The 23,343-nt window shown below is 46.1% G+C and overlaps 2 protein-coding genes across 9 annotated transcripts; one reads left to right on the forward strand and one right to left on the reverse strand.

Annotated features, from left to right (window-relative positions):
- Positions 1 to 22: 22 nt before the first annotated feature.
- On the reverse strand, positions 23 to 3,578 carry LOC121303108 (interleukin-1 beta-like). Its single transcript, XM_041233569.1, has 7 exons — positions 3,433 to 3,578; positions 2,947 to 3,005; positions 2,808 to 2,844; positions 2,231 to 2,423; positions 1,621 to 1,806; positions 1,305 to 1,438; positions 23 to 759 (listed from the first exon to the last, which is right to left on the reverse strand). The coding sequence occupies exons 2-7, from the start codon at positions 2,994 to 2,996 to the stop codon at positions 535 to 537; spliced, it is 825 nt and encodes a 274-aa protein (XP_041089503.1). The 5' UTR covers positions 2,997 to 3,005; positions 3,433 to 3,578; the 3' UTR covers positions 23 to 534.
- LOC121303110 lies at positions 1,323 to 22,849 on the forward strand. 8 transcript variants are annotated; one of them, XM_041233574.1, is made up of 9 exons: positions 1,323 to 1,411; positions 4,315 to 4,382; positions 9,143 to 9,340; positions 9,619 to 9,775; positions 9,916 to 9,982; positions 11,442 to 11,606; positions 18,435 to 18,575; positions 21,767 to 21,882; positions 22,545 to 22,849. In XM_041233574.1, the coding sequence occupies exons 7-9, from the start codon at positions 18,440 to 18,442 to the stop codon at positions 22,815 to 22,817; spliced, it is 525 nt and encodes a 174-aa protein (XP_041089508.1). In that variant the 5' UTR covers positions 1,323 to 1,411; positions 4,315 to 4,382; positions 9,143 to 9,340; positions 9,619 to 9,775; positions 9,916 to 9,982; positions 11,442 to 11,606; positions 18,435 to 18,439; the 3' UTR covers positions 22,818 to 22,849. The 8 variants fall into 8 exon arrangements, with proteins under 8 accessions (XP_041089508.1, XP_041089507.1, XP_041089510.1 ...); XM_041233573.1 differs by having other exon boundaries at positions 9,619 to 9,982; XM_041233576.1 differs by lacking the exon at positions 11,442 to 11,606.
- Positions 22,850 to 23,343: the final 494 nt, after the last annotated feature.

Here is a 23,343-nt window from a genome sequence, read left to right on the forward strand (position 1 = left end):
GGCAGGAAATTACATCATGACATTAATTATTACCCTAATAGAAAATATAATCGTAACTTTGAGGGTTCAGTATCAGAGAACAGAACAATGAAACACAGCCCACAATCAGTTAAAACTGTACAGAACAGTATACAAATAACAATAAATACATAGATAGATAAATAAATAAATAAATAAACAAACAAACTACAATATAAAATATCAGTCCATAGGGCACTGTTCCAGACGGTTATTTAAGATATAATGGCATCCTGCAAGATCACATTCAATATGAATTCATTACATTAATACCTGGAGCACCCCTCTCCTTCCTTCCCATCTTGGTACATCCCGAAAACAAATTGCACACCGGTGCAAAATCAATCAATCAATCAATCAATCAGAAATGTGTCTTTTTGTGTTGTTGTTGTTGTTAGCCGAACTCCAAAGTATTTACCGTTATCTTAAAAAACAATGTACTTGGTACATACATTATATATTTTTTAAAACCAAATGACTCTTGGTTTGGTCTGTGCGAGTCGCTCCGTTGTCCAGTCAAATGCGGGACACCTGGAAGTCGGTGACGCGCCCGGCGGTCGTCCTCCCGTTACACATGGTCACTCTGACGCGCTCCACGTTCCTAGCGGTGCTGATAAACCAGCCGGGGAACCGAGCCGACTCGAACGAGGAGGTGCTGCCGCTGTCCCGCTTGTAAAACAGGAACCGGACCGTGGCGCTGCCCGTGTGGATCGTCTTCAAATCGCCCCGATCCTGCACCATCTGAGAAATAAGCATCAGAATAAAACAAACAGCTTAGGGATCTGAGTTATTAATGCGTGCATTCATAAACACACAACCAATAAACAAACTAGCGCCTGTGCGTGTGTGTGTGTCTGTGTCTCTCTGTGTGTGTGTGTGTGTGTGATCTGTGTGTGTGTGTGTGTGTGTGTGTGTGTGTGTGTGTGTGTGTCCTGTCTCTCTCTGTATGTGTGTGTGTGTGTGTGTCTGTGTGTGTGTTGTGTGTGTGTGTGTCTGTGTGTGTGTGTGTGTGTGATGTCTGTGTGTGTGTGTGTGTGTGTGTGTGTGTGTGTGTGTGTGTGTGTGTCTGTGTGTGTGTGTGTGTGTGTGTCTGTGTGTGTGTGTGTGTGTGATCTGTGTGTGTGTGTGTGTGTGTGTGTCTCTCTCTGTGTGTGTGTGTGTCTGTGTCTTGTGTGAGTGTGTGTCGGTGTGTACTTCTGTATGTGTGTGTGTGAGAGAGTGGTGTGTGGTCACTCTCTCTGTATGTGTGGATGTGTTGGTTCTCTCTCTCTCTCTCTCTCTCTCACCTCCAGCTCCAAGGCGGGCGAGTCGTCCGGGCCGCTGCAGGACAGGAAGAGATCACTGCTCCCGATGCCCAGAACCACGGGCTGTCCCACTCCGGGCTGGGTCTGAGGTATGTAGGTGGAGAGGCTCAGCGTCACTGCGGGGAGAGGAGGGGAGAATGTAAGAAAACCAATTCAAACTTTAAAACAGTAACGGTGCATCAAATTCAACAGAAAGGCGACACAAATTCGCCAACACTCGAGTATTCAGGGTTGCACTGCGTGCTGTTTGTATACAGGGTTGTTTGTATCTATTTGGAGTCAGAGCCGCCCCGCTTACCTTGCTGTGAGATATTGGGACCCTGCAGCATCATTGCTGTCAGCTCCGTGGGGAGTCCGTCCAGCTCGTTCAGCACCCACGACTTCTTCTCCGCGTCACAGATCGAGTGGGGCTCGTCTGCGCGGCGCCGGCTCAGCTCCCTCGCAAAGCTTTCTTTGTCGGGAAACACCTTCAGATCCACGTGTTCTGAGGAGCGGGAATTCAACGCGTGGATATTAAACGAGGGGATTGATACCGCATCTATTATTATTATTATTATTATTATTATTATTATTATTATTATTGTTTTCTTTATAAATTGCGTACCTTTCCTCACCGCTTTTGTAAAGCAACAGTAAAACACATTTCTGCAATTAAGCGTCACGCGTGGAACAAAATGACATCACCACCGTGCAGTGACGTCATTGCTTAGCACAAAGCAGCTGCAATGACATCCGAGTTCACCCCAAGAAAGGGCATTCAACGAAAATCAGAGCTGCTTTTAAAAACTGCAATTAATATTGTTTGTTTTTCTTAAAATAATTCTAACTAAACAGTATATTTAAATTCATTAATATATATATATATATATATAAAATTTTCCCCCCCAAAAAATTGAAAGTGGTCCTACCTTCATTCACGTGTTCCATCAAAATGTTCAGCAGGTCTAAGTCGGAAAACTCGGACCCGATGGGTTTCCTCGACCGTCTCTTCAGCCTCTCCACGGCCAGCACCAGCGTGACTGCCTGACTCATGGAGCGCACATAGCCGGACACCCGCAACTCCAGACCACTGTCGCACAGCGGCTGCTCAATTTCCACACTCTGCGAGAAGAGAAAGCGCGTTTAATTACAATTATTTCTATGTCGGTATTGTTACTTTTTTTTTTTTTTTTGCGTTGAATTGCGTTTAATAGCATTTAACAAATTGTACAAGTGGGGCTACAGGACCTAAGATTCGAGTAACAAATACATTTAGTGTTATTAGATATGTATTTAATTATAATACTATTAAACAACGCCCTTTTTATTAATGGCATGCACGTTTTCACTGAAATAACAAACTTTGATACTCTACAAATAAACAGCACGGCAGGTATATTGTTTCCAGCGCGCATCCTTATTGTCAATAGCACAGACATCATAATTAAGCATTCGCAAAACCCAGCAGAATAAAAACTAGATTCGAGTTTATTTAAAGGTGCTCACCTCGTCCAGCATTGGGCAGCCTGACTCGAAGATCTCACTGCAGGAGAGACACAGAGAGAGAGCGCGTCAGGACACCGCTGTACGCATTAAAACAAACCAAAAACAAAAAAACCGCAGGGCGTCTGTCTGTCTGTCTTACCTGACGATTTCGTTAGCCATTTCAGAAGATACGCGTGTGTTGCAGCTCATTTTCACAATCTACACAGGGGAACAGAAAGGGTACACGTTGAATTAGAACCTGCAAACTTATATGAGCAATCGTAGCATGCATACAGATATGATGCCTCGACTCTTAGAGGTTTCGATAGGAGCGAATACAGCCGGGGCAGCGTCGCAACCTGACCGTGCAGCAAACAGACTGGAGCGCATTTCAGCAAGACATCGCGCAGCAAACACAGGAGCGATGAGAATGATTACATGAATGAGACGCCATTGACTGGGTCACTATATTAACACTTTACTATAGAATATACCACTGCTATAATAATAATACTAATAATCAGAGTGATGATAATAATATCAATAACAGCAATACTAATAATAATATTGATGATAATATCAATAGCGCTCCTAATTGCAATGCTGGCGCTCGTCATGTTGATAGCAGCAGAAGGAGTTCCTGTACCTGAAGTCGCGCTGGGTGTCGTTATGCAGTATATTTCAGGGCAGCTGCGTCGCTTCGCCTTGCTTTGCTTGCGGTATTGTGCTCGGTTTGTTCCGCTGCTATCGCTCTGTGGATCTGCTCTGCGTTCCTCTCTCCGGAGAGACTCTATATATCCGGCGCGCTCGGAAATTCCCGAGCGCGGTGGGGCGGTGCTGACTGTGTTAAAATATTCCCATCATTAAGTATTGCAACATGTACACACAAGAGAACATCTGATTGTGTTTTCAACATTGACTGTTTATTATAATACTCCCCGAAGCCGGCAGACGACTGGACACACACACACACACACACACACACACACACACACACACACACACACGGGGGGGGGGTAAAATCGGCATATCAAAAGTTGTCTGTGGTGCGCCATAGGGTTTCAGTCTAGCCCCCTTGCTGTTTTCAGTATATATGCTGCCGACAGGTGACTTTATCCTCAGATGCTGTATGCTGATAATACCCGGCTATATTTATCTCTAAAGTCGAGAATTTCCTCTGCCTGGGTGTTATTAGCTACTTGCCTTCTAGACATCAAGCATGAAATGCCACAGAATGCTATATATTCAGATCAAATCAGAGGCTATGCTGGTGGGCGCACAGACCCAACTAACAGGAAAAGTGGGATTACATGGGCTCGACCCTTGCAGCCTCTCAGTGAAACTGGAGCTAGAAATGAAGAGTTTGATCCTGAGCCCTCGTCTGAGACACAGATTAGTCATTTTTTTACCATTTGAGAAATCTAGCCAAACTTAGACGAATTATTTCTGTAACTGATGCCAAGAGACTAACGCATGCTTTTGTCTCATCTAGAACTGATTATTGTAATGCACTTTTTTTTTTTTCTAGTGTCCCAGGACGTGTGCTATCCCGTTTGCAGCTCAGAACACCGGTGCTCAATTCTGACTGAAACCAGGGTAAGTGATCACATGACCCCTGTTCTGGCCTCTCTGCACTGGCTCCCTGTGCAGTGTAGAATTGATTTTGAGATTTTGCTGTTGACTCACAAGGTCCTGAATGGATTAGCAGCTTGTTATTTGCAGGAGTTACTGACCCCGTCTCTTCCAAACCGCACTCTGAGATCACAGGACGCGGGAGGAGGGAGGGCTTTTTCTTGCAGAGCTCCGAAATTATGGGATGCTCTGCCTTCGTTTGTCAGGGAAGCTGGGACCATTACAGTTTGCAAGTCAAGACTAGAAACACACTTTTATAAATATAGTGGTGTGTGTGTGTGTGACCTGCTATACAAATGCACTGTGGTTTGTTCTGTTTTTCTGTATAGTGCTTTGCGATACTTTTGTATTTTTGTATACTTTTGTATAAAAAGCGCTCTATATGAATACAATATGTATTATACCACACCTCTCTGTGCTTTACAATGCTTCCCTATGCTTTACCAGACCACTCTGTGCTTTACAATGCTTCCCTATGTTTTACCAGACCTCTCTGTGTTTTACAATGCTTCCCTATGCTTTACCAGACCTCTCTGTGCTTTACAATGCTTCCCTGTGCTTTCCCAGACCTCTCTGTGCTTTACAATGCTTCCCTGTGCTTTCCCAGACCTCTCTGTGCTTCCCCATGCTGTCACTGTGCTGTATCGCACTGTGCTGGAGGATGCTTATATGAGTGCTATTATAATCGCAAATGCCTCGATGTTGTGGCAGGAATTTCTCGTGGAGTTTCCTTTTGTTCTCACCGAAATGTACAGTGCGGTCGCTTCTTCTTAGTCATTTTCAAAAATCACACTCAGAAGTTTGCGTATTATGAAAGTGGTTCAAGTACATTATTATCCAGGAAAGCATAGCGCTTTTGTGTTGTGCAATAATGCATCCTGCGTGACGCAATCGTGAATCCCAGTGACAGATTTAACTTGCACCACTTCCTTCCTTGAATATCACCGATGCATTGAGCTCCATAGTCAATTATAAACAACCATTGCAACACCCTGTAGAAGGAACAGTTTAATTATGATGCAAAAAGGAAATCCGCTGATACACAATGCAGAATGTAACCACATATGAAACGCACGGGCAAATCTCCAACACAAAACAATACAGTACTGTAGGGATAATACTGTAGGGTTTGTTATCTTGTCTGTGTGATAGAATGAGGCACCCTCCCCAGAAAGGGTCTGTTGAGCTGCGAAGGAGCCAGATCTTATCCTGGTTCTCAAGACAGGAAGGGCTTCATGAGGTGGAGAGCTATTTAGTGATCTGCCTTTTATAAAGAGAATTGTAAGATTGTACAGGCTTTAAAATCTTACATGATATCGGACGATAATCAGCACAGAGAGCCAGCTCTTGACTGTTTTCACAAGAGAGAAATTAGTGCTGTATTCATAGGCTGTGTCAGTCAATTAGAAATATAAAAGTAGGGGAGATAAGAGACCAAAAATGCTTATAAAATTTAATTTTGTATCCATCTCGGCCAGGAGATTTTCCACAGAGCAGGGAAAGCATTGCTGCCTGTCTGCCTGTCTGTCTCTCTGCCTGTCTGTCTCTCTGCCTGTCTGTCTCTCTGCCTGTCTGTCTCTCTGTCTGTCTCTCTGCCTGATGTGTTCATTGTGAAGGGAGATTTACTGCAGGCAGCCCCGAGCTAGATTCATTAAGACTGATTCTTTATTCACATGACGCTTGACAGCGTTTCATCACACCTAACACATCCCATCAAACAGGTCCTCCAGCCTTTAACGATCTGGACTGAGAAACCATATCGTTTCTGAGACAGAGTGGTGAGATTGCTGTGCTGTCAGACAGGCAGACAGACAGAGAGACAGACAGACAGACAGAGAGACAGAGAGACAGAGAGACAGACAGACAGACAGGCAGACAGGCAGGCAGGCAGGCAGACAGACAGACAGACAGGCAGGCAGGCAGACAGACAGGCAGGCAGACAGACAGACAGACAGACAGACAGACAGACAGGCAGGCAGGCAGGCAGGCAGGCAGACAGACAGACAGACAGACAGACAGACAGGCAGGCAGGCAGGCAGGCAGACAGACAGACAGGCAGGCAGGCAGGCAGGCAGGCAGGCAGGCAGGCAGAGAGACAGACAGACAGACAGACAGACAGGCAGGCAGAGAGACAGGCAGGCAGGCAGGCAGAGAGACAGACAGGCAGGCAGACAGACAGACAGACAGGCAGATAGGCAGAGAGACAGACAGACAGGCAGGCAGGCAGACAGACAGACAGACAGGCAGGCAGGCAGGCAGGCAGAGAGACAGAGAGACAGACAGAGAGACAGGCAGGCAGGCAGACAGGCAGGCAGGCAGACAGGCAGGCAGCAATGCTTTCCCTGCTCTGTGGAAAATCTCCTGGCCGAGATGGATACAAAATTAAATTTTATAAGCATTTTTGGTCTCTTATCTCCCCTACTTTTATATTTCTAATTGACTGCCACAGCCTATGAATACAGCACTAATTTCTCTCTTGTGAAAACAGTCAAGAGCTGGCTCTCTGTGCTGATTATCGTCCGATATCGTGTAAGATTTTAAAGCCTGTACAATCTTACAATTCTCTTTATTCATCGTTGTCAAATGAACAGGTGTTTAAAAAAAAAAGCAGGAGTGTGTGTGCGTGTGTGTGCGTGTGCATGTGCGTGTGTGTGTGTGACCTGCTAATACAAATGCATTGTGGTTTGTTCTGTTGTTCTGCTCTGTACTGCAGTGCTTTGAGATACTTTTGTATTTGATGCTGTTTGGTCCAGTGGTTAAAGAAACGGCCTTGTAACCAGCAGGAGGGTCCCGGGTTCAAATTCCAGCTCAGCCACTCACTGTGTGTGACCCTGAGCGAGTCACTGAACCTCCTTGTGCCGCGTCTCTGGGGTGAGGCGTTGTTGGAAGTGACTCTGCAGCTGTTGCATAGCTCACACACCCTAGTCTCGTATCTTTTAAAGCTTTGTGGTTCTGCTCCTCTATGAAAGTCGCTATATATAAAAATGACTATTTAATGGATTTACTCTCCGCTATCCAACCAGATTCAGGTTCATTGTCAGCTCTGTATTTTAATCAATGTACACAGGGGAAGAGTCTGAGAGAGACTGTTAACCCAAACAGGACTGTGGGTGATATTTCTACAGTTTGTACAAGCTTGAAAAGAGGGGGTGTCTGGTGTCTATGTTCCCAGAAAGTTTCAGTAGGACAATAAGAGAGGGGATAGCGCAAGATCAGGTCAAAACAGAGCCAGTTTTATCAAAGGGCCAGGGGTGAGGTATAATGTTGTCCGGAAGATCGAGGGTTAACTGCTGCCCTTAGCTCATGTAATCACTGCATGCTGTAGACTGAAATTATGGGGTGCCGTGTAAAAAAAAGCCTTTTTTTTTTTTTGCCAGATGTAAGTTAAATCTTGTATTTTCCCGCAGATTTATAAATGTTGTGAAAATAAATAAATGTGGTTTTTTTGTTTTTTTTAATGTGTACATTCAGACATAATTTATAAATCCTAAAACATTTAGCTAAATATTGAACTGGCAGCTAAATCTGGGCCTCCCCCTCCTCCCCTCCTCCCCTCCTCCCCTCCTCCCCTCGTCTCTTTGTCTCGGCTGTTTTGACCAGAGGAACAGAGAGACTGACTTTCTGCTGAGGCGCGACAAAAGAAGCACGAAGCAGCAAAATTTTGTTATTTCGCCACGTTTTCTTAATCGAGGCCAGAGGGTACTGCTGTTCACTGTGCTTTCCCCAATAAAAACGCGAGTTCCCTTTTTAAAAAAAAAATATTATCTGTGTTCTGTAGGATTCTTTTCTGATTATTATTATTACACTGTGTAACAATTTTTTTTATTTTTTTTTGTTCCTGGATAGTAAGTGTTATTTCCTAATTGCTTATGCCTCAAAAGTATAGAAAATGGCTATTATTCCCCACAGACTTTGCTTTTTTGACCAGGACAGTGATATTTCAAAATATCACTATTTCCAATGGGAAAACGGGTGAATGTGTGTCTTTTCGTTTACATAAAGTCAGAAAAAAACAACATATGAATCCAAATTAACATGTATTTATACTAAAGTAATACAAAAATGACTACAAAAGATTTAGAAGTGAGTAGTTTTTCGAGATTTACGATTATACTGTATTTACAGTATAAATACATGTTAATTTGGATTCATATGTTGTTTTTTTTCTGACTTTGTGAACGAAATGACACACATTTGCCCGTTTTCTCATTGGAAATAGTGATACTTTGAAATATCACTGTCCTGGTCACAAAAGCAAAGTTTGTGGGGAATAATAGCCATTTTCTATACTTTTGAGGCATAAGCAATTAGGAAATAACACTTACTACCCAGGAACCAAAACAAAAACAAATTTTACACTGTGTTGTTATTAATAAGTGAAACTTATGGGAGTTTTATTTCCATCCCAGCCCTTTCTGACTCATGCATTAAAAAAATAAACTATTTGTTTTTTTGTTTTTGTTTTTTTCTTGTTGTTCCCGGACTATAAAAACACTCAATGCTGAAATTGGGATACAAAAACACACAACGCAGCTTGAGACTTGTTTGCATTCATTCCTGTAACAGACATGTACAGACTGAAGGATACTGTGCAACAAAAAGAACAGGTTCACTGGGAGATTAATAATCAGACACACTGGGGGCTGATCAAGCTGCTAGTAAAACCTGGACTGGATCACACCGCTGTGCAATAGGAGTCTGATTCCCAGCCCTGTGTGTTGCAGGAGGAAGCTGGTGCAGTGGCGTCAGGCGAAGGGGAAATCTTACAAACGCCCCCCGAAACTCACCCCCCAGGCGAAGAGGGGGGACCCCGCTGCGGGGAGGCGCTCCTTCTGGGCCACCATCGAGAGGAGGATGACATCAACAGCCTGGTCACTAGCGTGGAGGCAATGCTGACGGACTGCCTGAGATTGGTGCAGGAGGTGAGAGGGGCTGGGGAGAGAGAACAGCATGGAGGCAATGCTGGCAGGCTCCCTCAGACTGGTGCAGGGGCTTGGGAGAGGGAACAGCATGGGGGGCAATGCTGGCAGGCTCCCTCAGACTGGTGCAGGGGATAGGAGAGGGGTGGAAGGGGAGAGAGGATGAGGGTCATGATTGATACCCCTGCATGCAACCAGCGTAACTACAACAGCCAGTTCAACATTTAGACACAGAGCTGAAGCTGTGGGCTGTGATTTTACACTCTCCCCCCTGGCCGCAGGGCTGTCCCGCGGAGGAGGTGTCTGCAGTGCTGGCCCGCGTGCCCCTGGCCCGAACGCTTCTCCAGGTTCTGGCAGTGCAGAATGCGGCTGATGGAGCGGAAGGGGGATTACAATGTGCTCCCACTGTTTGAGGAGGCAGTGCGCCCGACAATGTAGGTGAGGTAACCCTGCCCCCCCTGGGGCTGTGACTCCGCCTGCCAGGGAGGTGACTTCACCCACCAAGCTGAGGACTGGCTCCCCCCCCCCAGTACTCTCTGTGTGGCTGGGTTTCCTGTCTGACTCGGTTTCTCTTTCAGCCAATCGATGAGCTCCAGTCTGCCGTCTTTGAGATCCTTAAGAAAAAGGAAGCCCCCAAACCCACAGGTGAGTCTCCGCGTGTCTCAGTGTCTCACTCTAGCTGGCCCGGGCTGAACTGCAATTTCTGATTGCGCAGTTGCTAACGGATTGCAGCTGGACCTGCAGCGAGGCTGGATTTACGAAACGCTGAAGGAAACGTAATGAATTCAGTTGAATGGCAAACAAAGCGTTCTTCCGATACTATCGAACAGATAACAGGTTGGCTGCGCTGTGGTTCCTGTTTCTCCACAGCTGAAGAAGGGCTGTTGTCTGAAATGTACTGAGAGCAGTTATGTTTTTAAATTATCTGAACCAAATAAAAAAAAAAAAAAAAAAAAAAAAAAAAATTAGTAAAAAGGGTTCCAAGGCGCGTGTGTGTGTGTGTGTGTGTGTGTGTGTTGTGTGTATGTGTGTGTGTGTGTGTATATATATATATATATATATATATATATATATATATAAATAATGCACACAAGAAACCCAACACTCAGATCTGATGGATTTAAATATTTTAAACCTCGAAAATGTCAACAGAAATTCAGATGGAAAATTAGTTTTCAGTATGAAATGCGACACACTGTGGCAGCATTGACGCACAGACCTGACCAGTGTTGTTGACTGGTCATTTTTAACGTGCATGTGGTAGAGGTGGCGCTGGCTCCTCTGCGCGTGGTAGAGGTGGCGCTGGCTCCTCTGCGCGTGGTAGAGGTGGCGCTGGCGCCCCTGCGCGTGGTAGAGGTGGCGCTGGCGCCCCTGCGTGGTAAAGGTGGCGCTGCCTCCCCTGCATGGTAGAGGTGGCGCTGGCGCCCCTGCGTGGTAAAGGTGGCGCTGCCTCCCCTGCATGGTAGAGGTGGCGCTGGCGCCCCTGCGTGGTAAAGGTGGCGCTGCCTCCCCTGCATGGTAGAGGTGGCGCTGGCGCCCCTGCGTGTGGTAGAGGTGGCGCTGGCTCCCCTGCGTGGTAGAGGTGGCGCTGGCGCCCCTGCGTGTGGTAGAGGTGGCGCTGCCTCCCCTGCATGGTAGAGGTGGCGCTGGCGCCCCTGCGTGGTAAAGGTGGCGCTGCCTCCCCTGCGTGGTAGAGGTGGCGCTGGCGCCCCTGCGTGTGGTAGAGGTGGCGCTGGCTCCCCTGCGTGGTAGAGGTGGCGCTGGCTCCCCTGCGTGGTAGAGGTGGCGCTGGCTCCCCTGCGTGGTAGAGGTGGCGCTGGCGCCCCTGCGTGTGGTAGAGGTGGCGCTGGCTCCCCTGCGTGGTAGAGGTGGCGCTGGCTCCCCTGCGTGGTAGAGGTGGCGCTGGCTCCCCTGCGTGGTAGAGGTGGCGCTGGCTCCCCTGCGTGGTAGAGGTGGCGCTGGCGCCCCTGTGTGTGGTAGAGGTGGCGCTGGCTCCCCTGCGTGGTAGAGGTGGCGCTGGCTCCCCTGCGTGGTAGAGGTGGCGCTGGCGCCCCTGTGTTTTGAGAATCAAACTCATTTCAAACCCTCTTGTCTGGTGTTCCAGTGCACTTTGACCCCGTGCTGAAGGAGCCGGCTCCCGGGAGCTGTGACGAGGGGTCTGAGGTCGAGGAGGGGGAGCCAGGCGGGAGCCCCGCCCGCCCCGTGCCGGGTTAGGGACGGACAAAGAAGGGTCGTCTGGGGTGAAGTACAGGATCACTGCCACTCCAGGGTGAGAGGCCCTGTGCGTGTGTGTGTGTGTGTGTCTCTCGCTCTCTCTCTCTCGATTTGTTCAAGATCAAATACTTCATCGGCATGAGAAGTTGAACATGTTTTTACCAAAGATATGATGCATTGGAGAACGCAAAAGAAGACATAAACGATCTGTGTGTGTGTCTCTGTGTGTGCGTGACAAGTTCATCCAGTATTGCACAGATACTCTGCCCTAATGATGAGTCAGGTTTCGTTCTGCTTTGTCTCTCTGGCCCCACGGCAGGACGCTGCAGAATCTGTTACTGCTGTTGCCGCTCCCTCACAAGCATTTGTTTTGGGGATTTTTGCATGATATTCTTTCTCTCTCTCCTCTCTCTCTCTCCACCCTCCCCTCCAGTGTGGAGGCTCGTCGGTCGGACCCCCCCCCCTCTCCTGGACGGTCAGGATCTGCGTTTCTTCACCCCAGTGCGGCGCTCCCTGCGCATCGAGAGGAACTCGCGCCTCTACCCCCCCGCCCTGCGGGACCTCTTTCCAGGAGCTGCTGGGCGCCGAGGAGGAGGGGGGGTAGGGGTGGGGGCGCGCCGTTTTGTAAATGAGAAAACAAAAGATTTTTACTGGATTATCTTTTTCTTGCACAAAACACTTATTTTGGCTGGATATAATATATAATAATAATAATAATAATAATAATAATAGAGGTGGTCACTAAGCATTGTGTCACACGTGATATAGAAATAGAGATTCGGATGGTGATGATGCAGAGTTCGCCCCCCCAGTCTCTGTGGATACAAGCGTCTGCTAAGGGTGTAGAACTGAACGGACCGTCCAGGACCGGGGTTTGGGATCCCCTGTTCTTGAATTGTTCAGCCTACGCTCCCAACTTCGGCAAGGCGATCGAAACCAGCTCTGTGCCGCTGCGTGTATCCGCTGATCCAGCCCAGTAACTAAACCAGCAAGAATTTGATTCGTCTTGTGCGCGCTGCCTGTATAGCTGTGTTTATAGTGCTACAGCCCTTAACATTGCGTGAGAAGGGCATGCAGGTTCCACCAGCTGAAATCTGCGTTATTTCCACGCGTGTGTGCCTGTGACCGTGGACCTTATTTCCACGCGTGTGTGCCTGTGACCCTCATTCCTAGGTGTAATATAGAGTCATTGTATGAAAGGAGAGGTGTGCATGCATACCGCCCGCGGGAAGGTACGCGAGGAATCCAGCGCTTGTTCTTCAAAGGGTTTCTTTAAAACATAATAACAAGAAAATCAATTCTGAGCAGCGACTCGAGCGTCACGAGTTAATCCTTCGTGCAAAACCGCATTGCAAAAAACAAAACCAAAAAAGTTAGCACCAACTGTATTTGTGGGAGACGTGACAAGAAATATATTTATAATGTCTCCAACGCCAGAACTACTTTTCAGCTATTTTCAATAGTTCAAGCATTATTATTATTCTTATTATTATTATTGAGTCATTTAGCAGACACTTTTACCCAGAGCGGGGGTGGGGGGTGGGGGGTGAACTCTGCTTCATCATCAACCGCTGCTGCTGCTGCAGAGTCTCTTCCAACAGGACCTCGCTTGTTTGGCGTCTCATCCGAAGGACGGCGCACAAGAGTCTCGTCTTTATTAAATACAGTTGCCTATAACCATTGTAATAAAGTCTGTCCAGCATAACATACTTAATTTGCTATTGTAGCTTTACTAATAACAAGGCAGCGGTAGAAAATAAACGTGTTTCGTCTATCCCAGCGATGTGACGGGAAAATGCAGCGTGGGCAAAGCGCGCTAGCCCGGCAGGAGTTATTCGATAGTTAAATCTATGTCATATCTTCAGATCTACATCTGTGTAATATGTGACCGCACAGACGACAGGGCCTGCAAGTTCGATCTTGTTCCGAATACCCTGATAGAGTGCAGTTATTTATCTGAAGAATGCTTGCGTGCAACCAAGCGGTGCTTGACGCAATACCTCTTAAAATGACACAACAAAACAAAAATAAATCTTCAGCGCCGTGAAAGCATTGCAAAACACAGAAAAGTCTGGTAAACACAGGGAAGCATTGCAAAACACAGAGAGGTCTGGTAAACACAGGGAAACATTGTAAAACACAGAGAGGTCTGGTAAAGCATAGGGAAGCATTGTAAAGCACAGAGAGGTCTGGTAAAGCATAGGAAAGCATTGTAAAGCACAAAGAGGTCTGGTAAAGGATAGGGAAGCATTGTAAAGCACAGAGAGGTCTGGTAAAGCATAGGGAAGTATTGTAAAGCACAGAGAGGTCTGGTAAAGCATAGGGAAGCATTGTAAAGCACAGAGAGGTCTGGTAAAGCATAGGGAAGCATTGTAAAGCACAGAGAGGTCTGGTAAAGCATAGGGAAGCATTGTAAAGCACAGAGAGGTCTGGTAAAGCATAGGAAAGCATTGTAAAGCACAAAGAGGTCTGGTAAAGCATAGGGAAGCATTGTAAAGCACAGATAGGTCTGGTAAAGCACAGGGAAGCACTGTAAAGCACAGAGTGGGTCTGGTAAAGCATGGGGAAGCATTGTAAAGCACAGAGAGGTCTGGTAAAGGATAGGCAAGCATTGTAAAGCACAGAGAGGTCTGGTAAAGCACAGGGAAGCACTGTAAAGCACAGAGTGGGTCTGGTAGGGAGTTTGGTATGCATTATAATTAGTTATTTAATATTGATTGACCATGGTAAATGTTAACAATCACATGACATTTTATTAAAGGTTATATACATAACCATTTACTGCAGCTTCCTATATATTGCAAGGCGAAATGCAGCAGGCCAGAATTACACAGAAATTATAAGGAAATTACAACGTAAAATTACAAACACCATTGTCCAATAACTATTTCTGTATCCACTTCACCGTGGCGTGCATTTCCTATAACTACTGAGCTTTTTAAACCGCAGTGCAAGAGCGGGGTTCATGCAGGAGTCAAAGGGTGAGGAGAAATACAAATCTCCAACACTATGAGCATCAGCTGAAATAGCTTTGACTCTTGCCGTCCAAATAAGCAAATAACTAAAACAACCCCCCCCCCCCCACTGCAGGTGGACTTGAGCATTATTTAGACACATCCGCTACTGCTTAGCTGCACGTTCTGGGGGAACGGGTGCAAACCGAGTCCACGCGCGTCCGTAACTACACGTTACGAGGAAATGCGTTCAGTTTGTGAAGGTCAGTGACAGAAAGGGCAAAATCGATATTTTGGAGATGATTATTGATAGGGCCAGTGCCCCTGCTTGCACCGTCCCCCCCCCCCCACCGGCCCACTTCCCTCCTTTTGTGCACGGCCCTGAGTGGAATTTTCCCACTGGGTCTGCTGCAGATTTTCGTCTCCACTCGCCTTCGGGACTCGCCATGCTGATGTCGGGAACCAGAACGCCATTGCGCAATCCGCACTGATGAAGCGCTGCTGTGTTTTCTTGGGAGAGGACGAGGCTTGGGATTTGGCAAGCTACCAGCTGTCAGGGGGGAGGTATGATAAACTCACACAGCAGCACAGTAAATACATCGCATAAGCCTGGGCGAAGGATGATACACTCTGAAAGGTATGATATGAAAGGTACCGACAGTGCGGTCCCGCGGTTAAAGTCCAGGGCTTGTCATCAGAAAGTCACCGATTCAAATGTCACGTCTGCTGCTGACTGATCCAGGTGGTGAATTACAAATCCAAACCCCTGCTGACATGGAAAGACCGATTTCTTAAGTAAATCATCTCCCTAAATCACTATCGATAAGCGATCGATCTAACAGGTCGTTGATATATAAAGGCAAGTAAGGGGTCTGTGCGCCTCTGCGAAAGAAGGACGCAAAATGAAATCGCGACTCGCCTTCCCATCTATGTCCACAGCGCGAGTGATACCCAAAAATCTACCCGTGTGCTAAAAAACAGCGATGCGTGGTTTCAGCTCGCTGGATTGTGGTTTGAACATATAATTAAAAACAAGCTTTTGAAGCTGACACGCCTCATGCAAAAAAAAATAACAAGAGACACCTGTCCGACCACACAGCTGGCACCTTGAGTTGGAAAACAAGAGTTTATGAACCCGGAATTCGGTTTTATTTCCCTTTTTGTGGATCGGTATTACGTTTGCAATTCTCCAGTCTGTCGGTACCACCCCTGTGTCAAGAGACTGTTGTACGATCTTGGTTAGCGGTTTGTAAATTACTTCATTTCTTTGAGTACTACTGGGAGGATCACACCCGCACAGAGGATGTGTTTATTTTAAGAGCTGCTAGTCCCTTTAACACACTCTGTTCTGCTAAAGTTATTTCAAACTGGAGAGGAACAGGTCGTTACGTGAGGTATGTCCTCCTTTTGCAAAAAATAGTGAAAAGTAATCATTTGATTTATTTTTTCTCTTGGTCTGTGATGTTGCAATTTGTATCTCTTAAACATTTTATTTCCTCCTTGAATGCCGCTAATTACAAACTACGGTAACGAGCTTCCGATGGGGAAAACTTGGGCGGACAGCCGCAGATTTGTCGTGATAGATTCCTAGCAGGGTTATAATGAAAGGCTGTCCAGCGACCTTTTCTTAGACGTGTCTCCTATTGAATAAATTTGTATGAAGCATCCGTTCAGGGTACTTGAAATAATTGGGGGTATTTTAATGCTAGCACTAAGGCAAATGGTTTTGCTCCTGCCCGTCTTGTTAAACTCAAACCAGACATGGATCAAACTCTTATGCAAAGGGTGTCTCTTTTCCATACCTGTACTTATGCAATAAATACATAGGTATTTTGAATAGCTTGCTAGTTTTGGTCGGTATTTCCTCTCAATAAGGATAGTATTTGGCACAGAACTACTTGCATGACAAGAGTGGAGTGGGTGTGGGGATGGGTATAAAGATACTGTGAACTGAGCTCCTCCTGCAGAATCTCCCTCTCTCAGACACATACACACACACACACACGTGTGCACACACACACACAACCACAGCCTAGCGGAGCACTGCAAGACACAAAAGAAGAAGAAATCACAGCAGGTAAGTTTGGGAGAGGGTTAGGATTAACCTAGCATGTACTTTACCATCCCTCTCTGTGCTTTACAATGCTTCCCTATGCTTCACCATCCTTCTCTGTGCTTTACAATGCTTCCCTATGCTTTACCAGACCTCTCTGTGCTTTACAATGCTTCCCTATGCTTTACCAGACCTCTCTGTGCTTTACAATGCTTCACTATGCTTTACCAGACCTCTCTGTGCTTTACAATGCTTTTCTATGCTTTACCAGACCTATCTGTGCTTTACAATGCTACACTATGCTTTACCAGACCTCTCTGTGCTTTACAATGCTTCCCTATGCTGCACCATTCTTCTCTGTGCTATACAATGCTTCCCTATGCTTTACCAGACCTCTCTGTGCTTTACAATGCTTCCCTATGCTTTACCAGACCTCTCTGTGCTTTACAATGCTTCCCTGTGCTTTACCAGACCTCTCTGTGCTTTACAATGCTTCCCTATGCTTTACCAGACCTCTCTGTGCTTTACAATGCTTCCCTATGCTTTACCAGACCTCTCTGTGCTTTACAATGCTTCCCTATGCTTTACCAGACCTCTCTGTGCTTTACAATGCTTCCCTATGCTTTACCAGACCTCTCTGTGCTTTACAATGCTTCCCTATGCTTTACCAGACCTCTCTGTGCTTTACAATGCTTCCCTATGCTTTACCAGACCTCTCTGTGCTTTACAATGCTTCCCTATGCTTTACCAGACCTCTCTGTGCTTTACAATGCTTCCCTATGCTTTACCAGACCTCTCTGTGCTTTACAATGCTTCCCTATGCTTTACCAGACCTCTCTGTGCTTTACAATGCTTCCCTATGCTTTACCAGACCTCTCTGTGCTTTACAATGCTTCCCTATGCTTTACCAGACCTCTCTGTGCTTTACAATGCTTCCCTATGCTTTACCAGACCTCTCTGTGCTTTACAATGCTTCCCTGCTGCTTTACCAGACCTCTCTGTGCTTTACAATGCTTCCCTGTGCTTTACCAGACCTCTCTGTGCTTTACAATGCTTCCCTATGCTTTACCAGACCTCTCTGTGCTTTACAATGCTTCCCTATGCTTTACCACCCCTCTCTGTGCTTTACAATGCTTCCCTATGCTTTACCAGACCTCTCTGTGCTTTACAATGCTTCCCTATGCTTTACCAGACCTCTCTGTGCTTTACAATGCTTCCCTATGCTTTACCAGACCTCTCTGTGCTTTGCAATGCTTCCCTATGCTTTACCAGACCTCTTTGTGCTTTACAATGCTACCCTGTGCTTTACCAGACCTCTTTGTGCTTTACAATGCTTCCCTATGCTTTACCAGACCTATCTGTGCTTTACAATGCTACACTGTGCTTTACCAGACCTCTCTGTACTTTACAATGCTTCCCTACGCTTTACCACACCTCTCTGTGCTTTACAATGCTTCGCTGTGCTTCACCATCCCTCTCTGTGCTTGACAATGCTTCCCTATGCTTTACCAGACCTCTCTGCTGTCACTGTGCTGTATTACGCTGTGCTGTATTACACTGTGCTGTGCTTTTACTGGGGTACTCTTTTTTTAAGATAAGTTATCTTTGAAATTCGAGAGGTAATCGAATAATGTTATCAGGGTTTTCCAAGCTGGGATCCGAGTAGTTAGTTAGTTCAGGTAGGTGGGAAGCCCACGCTGAAAACGTTTGAGGAAATTGTGATTTCAGAAAGGGGCAGTTTGTTTGTTCTGGCGCGGGTTGGTCCCCCTCTTCAACGCTGGCTAGTCTGCCGGGTCCCAAGGCTCGGTGCGCTGAGCAGCTCTGTCTTTGCCCGCGTCTTCGCGTCTGATTTTGGTTTAATCTTCTCTCTTCACAGACAACATGAGCCAAAACGAGTACGGGTACTACAGAATCCTAACGTCAGAGGACAGCCGCTTACTGCGGCCGCAGGAAATGAAATTCAGCGGGCTTCAGCTCGTAGCGGACGACTCGATACAAAGCGATGACCTCAAACTAGGTACGAAACTCCAAATCCCATTATTATTATTATTATTATTATTTATTATTATTATTATTATTATTATTATTATTATTATTAAAAATAGATTATTGCCGTTTGTAACTTTTATAAAAGTCTCCCCCAGTAAAAGCACAACACTGTGTCATATAAGACACTGTAAAAACATGGTAAAGCATAGGGAAGCATTGTAAAGCACAGAGAGGTCTGGTAAAGCATAGGGAAGCATTGTAAAGCACAGAGAGGTCTGGTAAAGCATAGGGAAGCATTGTAAAGCACAGAGAGGTCTGGTAAAGCATAGGGAAGCATTGTAAAGCACAGAGAGGTCTGGTAAAGCATAGGGAAGCATTGTAAAGCACAGAGAGGTCTGGTAAAGCATAGGGAAGCATTGTAAAGCACAGAGAGGTCTGGTAAAGCATAGGGAAGCATTGTAAAGCACAGAGAGGTCTGGTAAAGCATAGGGAAGCATTGTAAAGCACAGAGAGGTCTGGTAAAGCATAGGGAAGCATTGTAAAGCACAGAGAGGTCTGGTAAAGCATAGGGAAGCATTGTAAAGCACAGAGAGGTCTGGTAAAGCATAGGGAAGCATTGTAAAGCACAGAGAGGTCTGGTAAAGCATAGGGAAGCATTGTAAAGCACAGAGAGGTCTGGTAAAGCATAGGGAAGCATTGTAAAGCACAGAGAGGTCTGGTAAAGCATAGGGAAGCATTGTAAAGCACAGAGAGGTCTGGTAAAGCATAGGGAAGCATTGTAAAGCACAGAGAGGTCTGGTAAAGCATAGGGAAGCATTGTAAAGCACAGAGAGGTCTGGTAAAGCACAGGGAAGCATTGTAAAGCACAGAGAGGTCTGGTAAAGCATAGGGAAGCATTGTAAAGCACAGAGAGGTCTGGTAAAGCATAGAGAAGCATTGTAAAGCACAGAGAGGTCTGGTAAAGCATAGGGAAGCATTGTAAAGCACAGAGAGGTCTGGTAAAGCATAGGGAAGCATTGTAAAGCACAGATAGGTCTGGTAAAGCATAGGGAAGCATTGTAAAGCACAGAGAGGTCTGGTAAAGCATAGGGAAGCATTGTAAAGCACAGAGAGGTCTGGTAAAGCACAGGGAAGCATTGTAAAGCACAGAGAGGTCTGGTAAAGCATAGGGAAGCATTGTAAAGCACAGAGAGGTCTGGTAAAGCATAGGGAAGCATTGTAAAGCACAGAGAGGTCTGGTAAAGCATAGGGAAGCATTGTAAAGCACAGAGAGGTCTGGTAAAGCATAGGGAAGCATTGTAAAGCACAGAGAGGTCTGGTAAAGCATAGGGAAGCATTGTAAAGCACAGAGAGGTCTGGTAAAGCATAGGGAAGCATTGTAAAGCACAGAGAGGTCTGGTAAAGCATAGGGAAGCATTGTAAAGCACAGAGAGGTCTGGTAAAGCATAGGGAAGCATTGTAAAGCACAGAGAGGTCTGGTAAAGCATAGAGAAGCATTGTAAAGCACAGAGAGGTCTGGTAAAGCACAGGGAAGCATTGTAAAGCACAGAGAGGTCTGGTAAAGCATAGGGAAGCATTGTAAAGCACAGAGAGGTCTGGTAAAGCATAGGGAAGCATTGTAAAGCACAGAGAGGTCTGGTAAAGCATAGGGAAGCATTGTAAAGCACAGAGAGGTCTGGTAAAGCATAGGGAAGCATTGTAAAGCACAGAGAGGTCTGGTAAAGCATAGGGAAGCATTGTAAAGCACAGAGAGGTCTGGTAAAGCATAGGGAAGCATTGTAAAGCACAGAGAGGTCTGGTAAAGCATAGGGAAGCATTGTAAAGCACAGAGAGGTCTGGTAAAGCATAGGGAAGCATTGTAAAGCACAGAGAGGTCTGGTAAAGCATAGGGAAGCATTGTAAAGCACAGAGAGGTCTGGTAAAGCATAGGGAAGCATTGTAAAGCACAGAGAGGTCTGGTAAAGCATAGGGAAGCATTGTAAAGCACAGAGAGGTCTGGTAAAGCATAGGGAAGCATTGTAAAGCACAGAGAGGTCTGGTAAAGCATAGGGAAGCATTGTAAAGCACAGAGAGGTCTGGTAAAGCATAGGGAAGCATTGTAAAGCACAGAGAGGTCTGGTAAAGCATAGGGAAGCATTGTAAAGCACAGAGAGGTCTGGTAAAGCATAGGGAAGCATTCTAAAGCACAGAGAGGTCTGGTAAAGCATAGGGAAGCATTGTAAAGCACAGAGAGGTCTGGTAAAGCATAGGGAAGCATTGTAAAGCACAGAGAGGTCTGGTAAAGCATAGGGAAGCATTGTAAAGCACAGAGAGGTCTGGTAAAGCACAGGGAAGCATTGTAAAGCACAGAGAGGTCTGGTAAAGCATAGGGAAGCATTGTAAAGCACAGAGAGGTCTGGTAAAGCATAGGGAAGCATTGTAAAGCACAGAGAGGTCTGGTAAAGCATAGGGAAGCATTACAAAGCACAGAGAGTCTGGTAAAGCACAGGGAAGCATTGTAAAGCACAGAGAGGTCTGGTAAAGCATAGGGAAGCATTGTAAAGCACAGAGAGGTCTGGTAAAGCATAGGGAAGCATTGTAAAGCACAGAGAGGTCTGGTAAAGCATAGGGAAGCATTGTAAAGCACAGAGAGGTCTGGTAAAGCATAGGGAAGCATTGTAAAGCACAGAGAGGTCTGGTAAAGCATAGGGAAGCATTGTAAAGCACAGAGAGGTCTGGTAAAGCATAGGGAAGCATTGTAAAGCACAGAGAGGTCTGGTAAAGCATAGGGAAGCATTGTAAAGCACAGAGAGGTCTGGTAAAGCATAGGGAAGCATTGTAAAGCACAGAGAGGTCTGGTAAAGCATAGGGAAGCATTGTAAAGCACAGAGTGGTCTGGTAAAGCATAGGGAAGCATTCTAAAGCACAGAGAGGTCTGGTAAAGCATAGGGAAGCATTCTAAAGCACAGAGAGGTCTGGTAAAGCATAGGGAAGCATTGTAAAGCACAGAGAGGTCTGGTAAAGCATAGGGAAGCATTGTAAAGCACAGAGAGGTCTGGTAAAGCATAGGGAAGCATTCTAAAGCACAGAGAGGTCTGGTAAAGCATAGGGAAGCATTATAAAGCACAGAGAGGGATGGTAAAATATATGAGTGGGATGTGGGCGGCAGTGCTTGTACTATGAACCAGGGTGTAGGTTCTTTTTTTAATTATTAATACGTCTGCGTCGTTTCTGTTGCAGAATACCTGCTGATCACCACCCAGGAATACTCCGGCAACCGGAACCACGTGACGCTTCTCTTTCACTGCGTGCCAAGACAAGGGTTCTACTACCTGTGCTGCACCGACTCTCTGGAGGTAACCGTGCCTCGCATTCATCGCTTCAGACAGAGATAAAGATAAAGAAACACACACACACACACACACACACACTGACACACACAGAGACTGACACACGCACGCACACACACACTGACACTGACACAGACACGCACAGGTACACGCACACACACACTGAACTGAAAATCCAGGTGTTGAAAACATTGTTTCTGGGCGGCGTTTTTATACAAAAAAAAACCCAAAATCAAATAAAATAAAATCAAACACCAAGGGAAGGGTTAATTAAAAGCTACCCACACATCGATCAGAATATGCAATGCACCGTTATTATTATTATTATTATTATTATTATTATTATTATTATTAATTAGTATTTAGTAGATCCTTTTATCCAAACTCACAAAGACCGGGGGGGGGGGGGGGGGGGGGGGGGGGTGAACTCTGCTTCATCAACAACCGCTGCTGCTGCAGAGTCTCTTCCAATAGCACCTCGCTTGTTTTGTGTCTGAAGGACGGAGCACAAGGAGGTTCAGTGACTCGCTCAGGGTCTCACACAGCGAGTCAGTGGCTGGGATTTGAACCCTCCTGGTATCAAACCCCCTTTCTTTACCCGCTGGACCCCCGAGCCTCTACAGGCTGTGTATCTCTTTGTGTGACCGAGTGGTTCTCTGTCGTTGCAGCTGGTCCCTAAATGCGAGGCCACGCCGTCTGAACCCAAGTACAAGTTCAAGTTTGAGAAGCACGCCAATGATCTCAAGATCGAATCCGTGAACAAGGCGGGTTGGTTCCTTCAAGTGGAAGGTAGAAAACTGAAGATTGAAACCGGGAAGGAGCTGTGCACTCTCTTCCAGGTCCAGAAGCTTCAATCGAACGAAATCCCTTGCGGGAACACCGGCACTTCAGCTAGTGGGGCGTGCGGAGAGGTTACTGCATGCGTGAGTTTGCATCGTTAGGAGTTGAGGACGGTGTCTGTGAATGAACAATGGATTGCCAATACTCGAGTTGCGCGCAAGGTGCTTAAAAATGAAGTGAAGGGGTTCTAATAAATACAGCGTCACCCGCCCCCCACGTGTCGCTCTATCTGTTTAAATAACGCGCCTGTCTTTATTTTTATTTTTTCATTGAAGACAACTTTTTTCAAAAGCGGACAGCTGCCGGCCGCGCATTACGGGGTCGCTTAAAAAACGTAAACCTTCTGTTGAAAATTTTTTTCGTCATTGTGAAGATCAAATTTTTTCAGACTGTGTGATATTGCGAGACAAAAGTGTTCTTTTGAAAAAAGTCAACGTACGTCTGAAAACTTTTCGGAAGTTTCACATTTACAGCGTTTCATAAAAGTCCCTACAATTCTTACAATTATCCTGCATTCTGGAAGAATGCACAAGGATAAATATATTCTTACGTTTATTTAAGCAGGTGTAAGCATACAGGAGGACATGCGGGGGGTGGTGACGGTGTTTAATTGTGGGGGGGGGGGGG

This window comes from Polyodon spathula, chromosome 31 (assembly GCF_017654505.1).
Source record: "Polyodon spathula isolate WHYD16114869_AA chromosome 31, ASM1765450v1, whole genome shotgun sequence".
Lineage (NCBI taxonomy): Eukaryota > Metazoa > Chordata > Actinopteri > Acipenseriformes > Polyodontidae > Polyodon > Polyodon spathula.

Excerpts from the sequence above, each read along its gene's own strand:
- LOC121303108 (XM_041233569.1), bottom strand. The coding sequence starts at position 2,996 with ATGAGCTGCAACACACGCGTATCTTCTGAAATGGCTAACGAAATCGTC. Across the intron at positions 2,424-2,807 it reads GCTGCCCAATGCTGGACGAG|AGTGTGGAAATTGAGCAGCC; the intron begins GTGAGCACCTTT and ends CTCTTCTCGCAG. Across the intron at positions 1,807-2,230 it reads GATGGAACACGTGAATGAAG|AACACGTGGATCTGAAGGTG; the intron begins GTAGGACCACTT and ends CCCGCTCCTCAG.
- LOC121303110 (XM_041233571.1), top strand. The coding sequence starts at position 9,308 with ATGCTGACGGACTGCCTGAGATTGGTGCAGGAG. Across the intron at positions 18,576-21,766 it reads AAGCGATGACCTCAAACTAG|AATACCTGCTGATCACCACC; the intron begins GTACGAAACTCC and ends TTTCTGTTGCAG. Across the intron at positions 21,883-22,544 it reads GCTGCACCGACTCTCTGGAG|CTGGTCCCTAAATGCGAGGC; the intron begins GTAACCGTGCCT and ends CTGTCGTTGCAG.